General features: G+C 31.9%; 1 protein-coding gene and 2 long non-coding RNA genes across 12 annotated transcripts; 2 read left to right on the forward strand and 1 right to left on the reverse strand.

Annotated features, from left to right (window-relative positions):
• The first annotated feature begins 2372 nt into the window (after positions 1–2372).
• Positions 2373–3713, forward strand: LOC147935352 (uncharacterized). 2 transcript variants are annotated; one of them, XR_015570655.1, is made up of 4 exons: positions 2373–2511; positions 3070–3090; positions 3205–3296; positions 3502–3713. It is a non-coding gene; the product is annotated as an uncharacterized LOC147935352 (long non-coding RNA). The 2 variants fall into 2 exon arrangements; XR_015570654.1 differs by lacking the exon at positions 3502–3713 and having other exon boundaries at positions 3205–3345.
• Positions 3714–6117: 2404 nt separating this feature from the next.
• Positions 6118–7797, forward strand: LOC104725960 (uncharacterized). Of its 9 annotated transcripts, none has more exons than XR_015570296.1 (4): positions 6124–6410; positions 6866–7023; positions 7249–7303; positions 7415–7797. It is a non-coding gene; the product is annotated as an uncharacterized LOC104725960 (long non-coding RNA). The 9 variants fall into 9 exon arrangements; XR_015570293.1 differs by having other exon boundaries at positions 6127–6410; positions 6823–7023; XR_015570295.1 differs by having other exon boundaries at positions 6127–6410; positions 6823–7023; positions 7429–7797.
• A 3983-nt stretch (positions 7798–11780) lies between these two features.
• LOC104761462 (uncharacterized) lies at positions 11781–13675 on the reverse strand. Its single transcript, XM_010484547.3, has 2 exons — positions 12816–13675; positions 11781–12212 (listed from the first exon to the last, which is right to left on the reverse strand). The coding sequence occupies exons 1-2, from the start codon at positions 13312–13314 to the stop codon at positions 11830–11832; spliced, it is 882 nt and encodes a 293-aa protein (XP_010482849.2). The 5' UTR covers positions 13315–13675; the 3' UTR covers positions 11781–11829.
• Positions 13676–14223: the final 548 nt, after the last annotated feature.

A 14223-nucleotide genomic window follows, 5' to 3' on the forward strand; every position in this document is an offset into this window, starting at 1 on the left:
AAGCAACAAAACCCTGTCATGTTTACATCTTCTCCACCTAAATTAATACAAAACCCTGACATGTTTACATCTTCTCCCTAACTTTGGTCTAACTATCTCATCTGACTCGTAAAGTAGAAAACAGATCTAAACTCAAAGTTCTGACACAGGTTTTGTAAATTGCACCACATATGGTATTATCGCTTTCTTCTGTTTTCCTTTTCTATTTTGTTTATATTGGTCCGCCGGTTCACTTGTGTAGTTGTGTGTTCGCTAATTTGATACTTTTATTGTCATAAATAACTTGACAACATTTATACATTTCGATTTTTCCAAAAACAACTCTACGCATTAAATTTTTAATCCCATAAAAATCTCCAAACTTATTTTAATAGATCTTTAGAGACTGTATCTATATTATTATTTTTGAAGTACATTTTGTGTTATGCCCTTGAAGTTTTTGTTATTTAATTTGTTTTATTTACAACATTAACCCCTAACTATTTTTCTAAAATAACAATTTCTGGAAATTCATTTAATGGAACTATTTAAATCGACCTAATTTGATACATTTATTGCCATAAATAGTTTGACAACATCTATACATTTCGATTTTTCCAAAAACAACTCTACGCAATTAAATTTTTAATCCCATAAAAATCTTCAAACCTATTTTAGTAGATCTTTAGAGACGGTATGATCTCTTAAATTTAAATGACACAGCCGAGTTTGAGTAACAAATGATTATAATCGCAATCAATATTATAACGTTAATAAAGTTCATAAAAACTAGAACCCAACTTTAGAAACTTAATAATCGGGTATATTTAACTTTAGCATCAAGAAAAATATTTAATATAATATATACCGTGTTAAAAAACTGAATATTATTCTGCGATAATGTTATCAACTCAAATAGGAAAACACTAAAATCTTTCTTTTATTGCTACGCATCGTAAACTCCTTGCTCATCAAGCATTTTCCATGTATAAATATCAACTTCACAAACGAAACACAACACACAACCAAAATCACTAATATGACAGTTCTGAAACACGGGTTAAACCACTAATATGATGGTTTGTTGTTATATAGCGGGACATGTTATTAACATGACAGTTTGAATTAACATTAATATAAATATAAAATATTATTAATTCGGTTTTGAAACACGGGTTAAATCTTCCTTTAATTATTTGGTCAATACCACTAATACAAGAATATTAGACATATTAAATCAGGGTAATTTAACTAAAATGTTGTAAAACAATTAAATCATTGGTAAAATTGTGATTTAATCCGACAATAGCTTATAAATTACATATTTATTTCCTCTATTATTGTTCTAATAATTGATAATCCAAACAAAATTTTATTTAATCAAACAAAACAAACTAAATATATTAAAAAAAATGGTACTATTTTTTATAATATTGTCCTGCAGTACACCACGGGTTAAAATCTAGTTTTAATTATAATTTCAAACACTTATCTACTTTTTAAACAATGAAATCATTTTAAGTTTTGAAAGATAGAAAATTAATAAAAGCTAAACCTGTAATCGGTTTATTTTATCAAAAATAAGTTTTTGATTAGTGTTTATATTTCCCTAACTAAAATACAATAAACATACTGATTATTTAATCAGTACATAAATGTTATGACTAATATAATTGTCATGATTTTATCACTGATTAAGATATATTTGAATTACAACATACTAGTATCTAAAAGCAATATACACATTTATGACATCTCTATCACTATAATTGTCTATAACCATATATTGTATAATGTACAATCAATCATATATCGGTCCAGCGTTAGTCACCCGATTATGCCCTTTTCTTTGACATCTCAAACATTATAATAATAATATATATAATATAAACATATTCCCTTTTTTAAAACTTATAGTATATATTATATAAAGTATAAACCATACGTGTCATTGTGAACATCATCTCCACTTCCTACTCTCTCTCTCTCCCTCTTTCTCTCTCTGTCCGACGAGCCTTCACGAAATCGGAAGCAGATGGAGGATAATTTGGCTCGTCGGAGTCTTCTATCCGCCGTGAACATCATCTCCACTTACGCGGTTCACGATCGGCGATGCTGGTTCAGCGAAGACGCATCCTTCAGTTCAGAGTACTAGGAAGCAAAGGGTTTTAAATTTTGTCTTGAGAGCAGTGCGACGCCTTCTTCGATAGTAAATCAATCGGCGAAATTAAGGTATCATTTCACTTTAATGATATTGGTGAAAAGTTGGATTTTGAACTCTTCTTGTTCGTCCAACAAATGATCTTAGCTTTTGATTGAAGCCATCGATTCGTTCAGTCTTGGCAATTTACAATACTGTGCAGATTGGATGGGAATCTGTCATATCGACGATAATGCTATAACCATTTACAATTTACAATATCGACGATAATGCTATAACCATACGTGTCATTGTGAACTATTATTAGCGGCAATTTACAATACTGTGCAGATTGGATGGGAATCTGTACTATAAACCCTCTACTTCTCATTGTAAGTTAGATTCCCTCTCTAATTAGTAAATCAATTCTCTTAATTGCGTGTGTTTCTAGCTAGATGTATGCTATTGTGTACAAACACTGATGGTCTGGCCCAGTGCAATAATAGATGCATCTTCTCTTATCTTGAAGTTGTGTAAAAGAGATATTGATTCACAATATTTGACTGCTTTTGGTCGTCGTATTTTATCATGACAAGTAGACTAGGCTAACACTGAATATTTGTATGTCCGTGGCTTTGATCAACACTAATTAAAATACTCCATGGTCCTCACGACCAACACTGAATTGATGTTGTGAATGCTATAATTTTCTTGTCTGAATGTGATCACTCTATACATATACATTACGATATATCAGCTACAGGTTGCAGTGCCTATTTCCATCGAATGAAATTTCAGGGAAAGAAGTCTCAATATTGTCTTGATGTTTATATGCTGCAGCTATATATGTCAATACTTTAATCTGTTCATGAATCAATCTTTGATCACTGTATATATTGGTCCGTCTGTTGTCAAATAGAAGATGATTGTTGTTCTTGTTTCATTTGCAGGTGCATACATGGCTTGGATATGTGAGACCAAAACAATTCACTTAAGTCTCGTTGTAGAATATTTCTTGTTTTGTGGATTCACTTAAGATATTGACAAATGATCTTAACTAGCTTGCTTATTGGTTTTGCTTTCAGCTTGGCGCTAATGCTGTTTCTCTCGCCGTCTGCAAGGCTGGCTTTGTTGTCAATGGAATTCATCTAGGCTTCATGACATCATTGTAAACATGGTATACATATCAACACATCTTTATCAGCTGAAGTTCTGTGATAAGCATCTTTGTCTTGTGTGTTAAGCATTCTCACTTTTATGTTTACACAAGTTTTTTAAAATTTGAATTTTTAGATCCTCCTATTTTAGACCCTTCCATTGGACTATGTCAAAACTAATAAACTTGCTACAGTGTCTAACTTTTAACTTTTCATTTTTTTCAGTTATAAGTATTGTTGGATCCCAAAAAATGGATCCAACCGTTGAAGATGCTCACTTCATTTTACCATACCATTTGGGCAAACTATACAAATCTAAATTTACGTTCAATAAAATATTACTTTACAAATTATTTTCGAATTTGGAGTACTTTTTCTTAGCTTGTGTGCATGGGAAATATAATTAATGTTGCGGCTTCGTCGGCTCGCCTTGTTATTAGTTTTTTTTTGAATAATACTTGACAGATTTGGCTAAATCTACTGTTATTCAGTATCTTTGCTTATAATATAGCTTAAGAAGGTGCTTCTATAGGTCTATCAATACAACACGTTAGCAAGCAACATTTCTCCTCCAAAGGTAAATACAGTTCTCCATTAATCCGCAGTTTTATTATAGGTTCTGATTAGTAATAAAGTTTTTTCGTGACTGGTATAAGTTTTACTGTAGTATTATATATTGAAAATGAAGGTTAAGTTCAAGGAGGCATTGCGGCCGTTGTAGGTTTTTTAGCCCATCAAGAACACCTCATCTGTGAAAGAAGAAATAAAAATATTTTAGAAAAACTATTTCACATCATTTGTGTAATTATATTTTATTTATGCATTGCTGTAATATTTTAATATTTGATTATCTAATAAAATGAGTTATGTCTTTTACTTTTTAATCATGAAGATATATATATTTTAATTTGAAAAAAAATAAATAAACAATATTAAACTAATAGCTAATGTGCCGAACAAATGATATAGCAAAATACTGTGATTAAAATTAATGTTGTAAAATGAATTGCATCTTACGAATATGCAATGGAGCTACGCGACGAATAAAAATTGCATTAATAATATTTTACAACCATTTTATTTTGAACATTGTCATAAAATATATGTAACAATCATATACAAAAGAAAATTACTAAAAATTTGCCACAATAATTGCTTCATATTTTTCGTAGCTTTTATTTATGATGATTTATGTTGCATTGAAACATCGTAATTATACCACTAATTTACTGCATAAATAAAGTTACAATACTACAACACAAATAGCAATAAATTAATTTGTTGGAAAATTGTAATGTTATTTGCTACAAGTTTTATATGGCAATAAATTGTAATAATTTAGAGTTGTCACAATTATGGGACATATTTACTATGATAAAAAGTTGTATTAATACGACATATATAGTAAAAAGTTAGTTCATTGTAAACTTTGCAACATATGTACAACAAATTTACAACGTCTAAACAGCAACGAACCAAATGTATCTCAATTTTGTTGCAATATCATGATTTACAATGATATATTAAATTATTGCAACAATTTTCAGTGTTGTAATATGATTATTTTCTTGTAGTGGTTTGAACCGGAAAGTTCTCATCTTTGTTATCTCCAACAAAGTTCTGACCTTTGTTAGCGCCGCCAGACTTCCCACCTTTGTTAGCCCTGTCAAACTTGATACCTTTATCATCATCTCCGGTCAAGTACTGAGAATAATAATTAAAGTCTCATAATAACCAAAGCATAATTAAGTACTGATATCATGTCCAGATATGTCAAAATTAAACAAAAACCTTAATTATAACATGCATGATAAAATGAGAAAAAAAAAGATCAACTTTATCCTCGTTTACTTACGTCCACCGGAGCTTGTTTCTGCTGCTGCCGCTTCCAGAGCTTCCACGTTTGCTGGAGCTTTGGTCGGAGCTGTCTAAATAAAAGAGAGGCTTTAGGTAAAACATGTTAAAAATGAAAAAAAAAAATGATTTTTGTTGTTCTCTTTATATATTATTTACGGGTTGTTTCTGCTGCTACCGTCGGAGCTTCCACCTTTGGCGGAGCTTTTTTCTGAGCAGAAAATTGCACTTTTGCTACATCTCTCTTTGCATTGTTAATTTATAATATTACTTTATGATATTATTAGGAACATATTTTATATTGAGATTTCAAAAAATATATATTATCTTATTATCTTATCGAATTTTGTTATTTTTTACAATAACTTGACTCAGAACCAACAAAATTTATTAATTTATAGTGTTTATTAATTAATAGAATATTAATTTATAGAGATTTGACTTTACGTCATCCGAACAAAAATAAAACGAAGCCAAAGTAAAAAACATACCCAAAAAATTAAGGCTCCCAAAACCATTTATTTCTATAAATCCCAATGCAGGCAAGTGCATACAAAATATGGCTCATAACGTGACGTAGCTTAATTTGTCGCCGCAAAGAACAAGAATCAGACAATTAGCTTTGTACAACTAATTTGCTTTTGTTATATATGTAATGAGTATATAAGACGCCTGTCGATTTTTAATTACTTGAATTTTTCATGGAGATCAAGTTCATATTTACAAAAAAAAATCAATAAAATACTAATTTCAATTTTTGAAAGCTCTCTATTTCAAATTGTTTAATCAGTTAATAAGCAAGTCGAGTGGTGTTTTTTAAGGGGTGCTCATACAATTTCTCAGCCTAAAAATTAAAAAAAAAACTAAAAAATTGGCCCACAAAAATTGAGAACCGTTGCTCTGAGAAGCAGAACCTGGTAAAAAACGGTACGTGGCAACTTGTGGTTGGATGTTATTAAAATATAAAACACAATTTTTTTATTCCTTATTTTCTTCGTTCTTTTTGCCGACCCTCTCTCTCTTTCCTCCCTCGACGAGCCAACGAATCCGGATTTCACCCACCGTCTCTCTCTTTCTCGCATCACATCGACTGCTTCCGAGCTGTTCAATTGATCATCTTCTTCTTTGGTCTCTCTTCTTCTTTCTTGGGTTGTTGGTCATCGCTTCCGAGCTTTTCAATTGATCATCTTCTTCACCGTTTCCTTCGTGTGTATTTGGTTTCTCATGGAGCCTTTCGACATTCTTCATTATTCTCTTTTGGTGTTGCTCCCACGATTTAGGTACCTCATCTGAAGTCTTATTTGGTTTCCCTTATCGTGATGAGAAAGCTATTTAAATAGTTTTGGATAGCTTTGTTTTTTGCTCTGTCTCTTATGTTTTTTTTTTGTTTGGTTGAAATTAAGAGTTAGATTGTGGAATTGGTATGATGTGGTCTGTGTTAGGCTTAAAGAGTGGAAAGCTAGAATTTTTTGGGTTGGATCTGGTTGCTGCAATTAGGTTATGTTGCTTGTTGATTGGAACTTGGTCTCTGTTAATGTTCAAAATTAGGTTTTCTGGTTTTTGTTACTTGAGATTATGTCCAAAATCCCGATCTGCTCATGTATATGTTTTATAGATGGTGCTGCCCTTCTACTCTGACTTCTTATCAAAGCTAGATAGAAGTCCTTTACGATTTTCTGGATTTCTGTATAGTGTTGCTTAGAGCTGATTTGTGTAAGTTGCTCTGATAACCAAGGAAGAAAGGTTATAGGGAAATCCACTCTCACTGATTCCTTGGTCGCTGCTGCTGGTATCATTGCCCAATAGGGAAATAGCTCCGATACTGCTCCTTGTGGTAGGGAAGAGATCGATGATATTGCTCTCTTCGCTCTTTAAGAACACAACAAACGAGAGGTTTGGTTTCCTCCAACCTAATCTGTATATAATCTGCAATTTGTGTGTAGGATTGTTATCCTCTTAGATGATGTTTTCAAGTGATTTGGATTCTAAATTTATAATTTTTATAGCGTATACTCAAGTGATTTGCGTGTATGAAGATTGAAGAGTAAAGTTCTTATGATTTCTCTGTTTACATCCTTTATATGGCTAATCAGGTTGTGTTTTAATGTTTTATATTAGAATGATGTTGTTGAGCTTGCTAGAGTGTTAAAGGCAACAGAGCAGGTGATTGCTGGTAAGCTCTAACATCTTTTACGATTAGGTCGCACATTTTATTGGATTAGCATTGGGTATTGCGTACTATGCCCAATGCTTTGACTGCTATTTTGCCTAAGCTGAGGGACAGACCCATGTATCAAGGCCAGGACAAGCTTCCCCTTATTGTTTGGATGATGGCTCAGGTCCTTGTTCAGCGGAGACAAGTTCTGCAACGGTCCTTGTTCAGCGGAGACAAGTTCTGCAATGGGATCATCTGCCGTGATACCTGCTACACATTTCCTTTGCCTTTACTGGGATGGGATCACTCTAACGTGTTCATCGCCCTCGGTTACGAGATTGCCACGGGCTGTCGTATGCTTTGTAGTTTTTGGTGCTCTTGCTCATTGTCCACTCTGTTTGACAAGCATCGATATCGCAAGCAATGTTTAGGCTCTGTCTTGTATTAAAAAAAAAAACACTTATATGCCATTCTTTAGTAGATAAAGATTCTGTGTGATCCTTTCTCTAAAACTGAGGTTTCTGACCTACACGAAAAACCAACATACCATTATCAAGGATTCTACATTTCTACGTGTAAGATCTCCTTTCATGGTATGGTTACCTTGGTGACTTGGTGTCATCATTGAACAGAGTACATCAACTTTGTATCACATCTTGTGAACAATAGTTTTTTTGACTCCTTTCTTGTGCATCTATGATGTTCTCGTGACTTATGGCATATGGACCAACAAACTCGACAGCCAAATAAAACAATCTATCTGAACCCCTATAGGTAGTACTCCAATCAGATGTGTACAGTATGTCATATATAACTTGGAATGAATATCAATAACAATCTTTTTTTTTTTGTTTTTTTTTATGTTTTTTTCAATGTGTAAAATTTATTCATCAATTGCACTCTTCTCTAAACAAAATCAAGAATCGAGTGAAATTGTAAAATGGACTATGTTACAGAGTCTGATATGTTTTGGTTTTCTTTTTTGAGACATTATAAATTTATTCTCCTTATAAATCCAAACGAAATTTCTAATAAATTTCACCAAAATTCAAGATATCCGCTTGACAATTAGTTGGAATTTTTTTTTTGTAAAATATGTTTAATATTCCCGAATACTGTAAAATATTTTTGTTTCCCTTTTAAATGTAATATAGGTAATTAAAATAATTTTTTATCATTTTAAATTATTAAAATTTGAAAATTAATAAACAATAATTTAAAAATAATTATTTTAATGATTGAGAAATCTATGAAAGTTTCTCTAGTGAAAGGATGATTTTGATTTAAGTACTTAGTGGGTTGCTCGATTGGACATGGTGTTGTACTACAAGGCAAGTTTGACTAGTTCAAAAGTTGAAAATGTAGTAGTCGTTATTATTAATGAAGGTAACGCTAAATGTGTCAAATATGAGTGAATAGAGTGTGGATTGTATATAACTCAAAAATAGATTTTGGACATAATTTCAAGTAACAAAAATAGATCGTAATGAGAAAGCTATTTAAATAGTTTTGGATAGCTTTGTTTTTTGCTCTGTCTCTTATGTTTTTTTTTTGTTTGGTTGAAATGAGTTAGATTGTGGAATTGGTATGATGTGGTCTGTGTTAGGCACCCCTTAAAAAACACCACTGGATTTTGATTTAAATCTGTTTTTTTTTATATATTATGATACATATATATCTTATATCTAGTTATGTTCGTTGATGACATGTTTTCTGAACTAGAAATACTTCAAATAATTTTGAATTATACAGTAAAATATAGTGTTTTTTATTTATTATTAAAATATAATCTAAAATACTACATATTTGAAAATTCTCATAACGACTGTGTTGATTCACATTAAAAAATTTAAAGAGTACTGTAGTCTTTCACTCGCTTTTCATGAAGAAAAAAACTATTTTTGAGTTATATACAATCCACACTCTATTCACTCATATTTGACACATTTAGCGTTACCTTCATTAATAATAACGACTACTACATTTTCAACTTTTGAACTAGTCATACTTGCCTTGTATTACAAGTCACTGGAAAGTGAAATTTTGTCTCATTAAAATCTTCAAGCTTAACTTAAATAGAGAACTGATCTGCAAAACAATTTTCTATACGGAAATCAAGAAATTGTGTGTCATTCCATTATACAATTGAGTGTGAGTGTGAGTGTGTTGGTTTGATATCTCGAATTTGATATGATTTTGTGTTAATTTAAATAACTAGTATTATATCATATCTTGATTGAATTTAGGTTATAGCCAGTCAAGAAGTAGCTTATCAATAAGTAGTTGATTGAAGAACACAAACAAGAGAAAAACTATATGCAATGAGTAAATTGAAACTCCACAAGTTTATCTAAAGGATTGTGATGCATAGCCGTGTACCCATGGAGGAGGAACATTCTCAGTAAAAAGCAATATTTTATTCTATGTAATGAGATTTTAATAACTTCTGACTTTATTAATCACCAAAATCTGAAATATAAGATACAACTAGCATTGTTCATTATAATAGCATTTCACTAACTGTTATAAATAAACTAGTTCAATTTAGTCAGACATTTGATCTTCCTAGGAACATAGGATCACTTCGGAAAAATAAAATCATAGTTAAATATAATAATTAGAAGCAAATAGTGAGGGAGTGAGCAAGACAGAAATTTTTTTTCTCTTTTTTGCAGGAAGACAGAAACTAAAAGAGTCAAAACATAAGTAAGACAAACAGAGATCACATACACTAAACTAAACTGATGAAAGAAGTATAGAACAAAGAGGAAATAAATAAACTGAGTCGAAATTTACTCCACAAATAAATTCGTAAATTGTTGAGTAAAGTACTCGTCATGAACAAAGATTAGAAAACTTAAATGAGCCATTTTTAATTCTAGATTAGCAATACAGGTTCAGGTAACTGTGTTGTGGCATTGAAATTCTCAAACACATTTTTTTATAACATAAAGTTATACGTTTAGTTGAGAACTTTATATTCAAACTTGGCATTTTGAGATGAAAATATGTTTTATTTTCCTCTAGAAACGGACTAAAGTGATATATTAAACTAAAATTTATCCAAAATGAAACAAAATATAGTATATGTAGATAAAAAGAATAGAACAGTTAAAGAGTACCACATGTCGTTTCAAACACGATTGTTGGGTAAAAAATTAGCAGACGAAAGAAGAGTGGAAGACAAAAGAAGATGAGACAATGAAAAGAAAATGCCCCCACACCTGAATGTTTAGATCCCCTCATACCGTTTAATTTAGTAGACCCGGCCCAAACTTCGTAATTAACTCTTTCATTTCCTTTTGATTTGTCACTCCCTAACGACAAAAACAATACTACTAGTAATAGTTAGTTTATTACTTTTTAAAAATCTAATGTAAAATTATATTCAAAAACAAATAAACATTTTACAAAGCTAGTTTAGTCATTTCCAAACATGTTTTTTAGAACTTGCTTAATAAAATCTAGTTGTAAATCAAGCATGAATGCTAGGACCTCCATCCTCTTTTGTTGTGCTCAACCGATTTCAGACGTTCTTTTCTATGATCTTCACAAGTCACTCCGTCGTCCAAGGATGCTCACCATGTCGACGATCATTTCGTTCCCTCCAGATAGAGTGAATTGTGTTCTGGAAAGCGTATCCCACTAGAAACCTTGTTGTCTTGTCCAAAGTATCGCCAGCTAGTAGAACCATGACCTCCTTCCAATCGGCCTTAAAATTATCCGCTAGTAACCGTTTAACGAGCGCCTCCCACACCTGTTATAAAAACGGACAAGTGAAAAACCGGTGCTCTTTACTCTCCATAGTTAGTCTATTACACGTTTAGATAGTGGTGTTAATGTTATAGGCTCTATAACGGCATTGCTAACAAGGTCAGATTATTATCTTTTTGAAAGAAAATATAAATACTAAAGTTTTATTCATAAATTAATTGAATGAAAACAAATAAAAGAACATAGTGACAGTGACACTATGTACTAACTAAAGTAACTATCACTTCGTTTTGAAGCAAACAAAAAAGGCTTCCAAATAATCAACTATCTATATTTGGTATAGCTAAATAGTGCATTAATATCCAAACCTAATTTTCTAAGCTAGCTTCCATCACATTCAGATCGTATTCCATACATATATTTCATAAGATAAACCAATACCAATTATCATTTAACTACAACCGTCACTTAAAATATGAAAGAAAACAAAAATTGTTAAATGTCTTATGAATGGTTAGTGTTAGTTCAATCAATCTATGATTAGTTTCGCATTAAATTGTACAAATGTTTGAACAGAAAAATTTATGTACAAGTTGTTTGCAGCTAGGCTAAGTTTAATAATCAGATACAATCGATATTTTGCTATATGGTTCTAAATCAATATGACAATATAAGACCGATTTAATTGATAAAAACCTTAGATAAATACATCAAAGCAAAGTATGTAAACTCTATGCGGATTGATGAAAGTCTCTTATATATGGCTGCTTGGATTGACTAATTAAAAAAAAGTATGAAATTATATTATGATTTTTCAAATTTCACGTCATTCAACATCTCCAATCTAAACGTACTTCGCCAGAACCAACAAAATGCTGACTAGGTTTCTTAAACGAAACCATATGGCTCTTAACCATAAACGCAGTGACTCGCTTCGAAACCCTAATCTCTTCCATCCTCAGCTCTTGTAACCGCCGAACATACTCAGGAACGTGCACTAAGTCCCACACCACTCCAACTCCGCCAGGTTTCAACACTCTCACGGCTTCTCCGAGAACTCTCGTCCTCTCTGCCGCCGCCTCCACCGTCTTCTGACCGTATTCTTTACCGACTGTATGGAGAAACACGGCGGAGACCACCACGTCGAAGTAATTATCACTAAACGGAAGCCGTCTTACGTCTGCTTCACGGCAAGTCACGTACTCTTGTACTCCTATACATATTAAGTTAATCAATACACTAATTAAAGAAAACTTGATTTTTGAATAAAATAATGAACAAAGACATCAAAATTTTGTAATCAAATGACAAAAGTAAATATATTTTTTGGAACTATTTTCAGATATTTAACCAAAATCAAGACAGAGACTGGAAACTATTTCTTTCTAAAGCTAAAATATATAAATCATACAAAATTTGGATCTCCTCAAAAAAAGTAATGACATGTTTAATAATAACACTAAATCAACGGTTCCAAAGTTCAAACTTTTGTTATGATTTCATAAGGCTCAAATTCAGTATTAGAATGTAATTTATCATCTCGCCTTGTGTTCCAATTACAACAAAGTTTAGATTTGAATTTTAATCCAATATTCTTGATATTTAGAATGCTCTATTCTTGTAGATGATTCACAAATTTTCACTATAATCACATAGTATGTAATAATTACTATAAAAAAAACCCGTTAATCACGCAAATAGAGTCATACATCTACAAAATAATAATATGTTGGTTAACGAGAAACGACTTTTTTGTAACGTAAAAAAGACAAAGTCAAAAAGTCAACCAAACAAAAAAAACAATAAACTCACGAACCTTCGATGTGAGCAGTACGAAGAGTAGAGAGAGTAGTACTCATGGACCGATCCAACCCAACGACCCGACCCGAACTACCAGTTTTCTTAAGCTGCGTCGCCACCGCATTAAGCAAAACACCACGACCACAACCCAAATCAAGCGCGGTCTTCACACTCGACCAATCTCCAACAGATCCAACCATCCTCTGCGCCATCTCGTACCTTAGCGGCACGGCCGAGTAAAAAAAGTTTCCCGCAGCGTAAAACAAACACACGGCGGAAAGCGCCGTCACGGCTCCGAGAAACCCGGCTGAGAATCTAGCCACGGCGGCGTTAGGGAAGAATAAGAACGACTCTACAAAGACGCAGATCGGGTTGAAGTAGATGAAAAACACGGCGGAGAGTACAGAGAAAGCAACCGCGTTGAGTACGAGGAATAAGAGTGTGTGTTTCTGCTCGATCCCGTAGATAGCGTAGATCTGAGCCCAGTCTCTCGTCCCAGTACTCGTCTTCCCCATTAAGATCAGAGTGAAAGAAGAAACAGAGTATCAAGTATGGTTACAAAAGCTTGGTTCGAAAGATCAATGAAACATGAGAAAGATGGTGAACGAGAAAGAGAGAGAGAGACTCTGACAGAATCTAAATCACAGTGAAGCTTATAAAAATGTATAGAGAGACATAACATGTATATATATAATGATGAGTAGTAACGTTTCTTTCTCATGTGGGAGTTTTCTCTATTTATAACTGTCACATAGTGTGTCATGCATAAACATTTGTATGGTGTGTGTGTATATGGATTTGGTTATTTGTATTTCAACAGTCAAACACACACAAATTTTGAATGTGTAACCGTTCCTAGTAATAATAATTTAATTTCGTATTATTAATTGCATCTTATCTAATTTTTTTAGGTTGTTTGTTTGGTGAGTGGCCAATATTTCATGTAAAGAACAAAAATTGAAATTTGTTTGTTTGGTGAGTTATCACTTTATCACTCTTTCATGTATTTTGCTTTCTTATGAATTTGAAATTTTAAAAGTCCTCCCTTAAAAATGAACTTTCTCTCCTTTTGTGTTGTTTTTGTCGTTATTAGAAGATATTTAAACTTGTTATGTTTCCCTTAATCATGATGAGTCATGATGATTAGACTCTCTTCAAATATCGTTTAAGATTAAAAAAAACATAGGATTCATAATTTTAACAAAAATTCTCCTTTATTCATTATATTTACCTATTTTATTCTCATTCGTTAATAGTGTTTACTTTCTTCTGTATTGTTCTGTTACTCTATTAATATTTTATATTCAACTTTTTAATTTAAAAAAAAACTCCTATACTAATATAATTCTAGTAGTTATATTGTATAATTGATTTTCATTTCTTAATTCGAAATATAATTTTTTTAAAAATCTTCATATTTTCTT

Source organism: Camelina sativa, chromosome 11 (genome assembly GCF_030686135.1).
Source record: "Camelina sativa cultivar CO46 ecotype springtype chromosome 11, ASM3068613v1".
NCBI classification, from domain to species: Eukaryota; Viridiplantae; Streptophyta; class Magnoliopsida; order Brassicales; family Brassicaceae; genus Camelina; species Camelina sativa.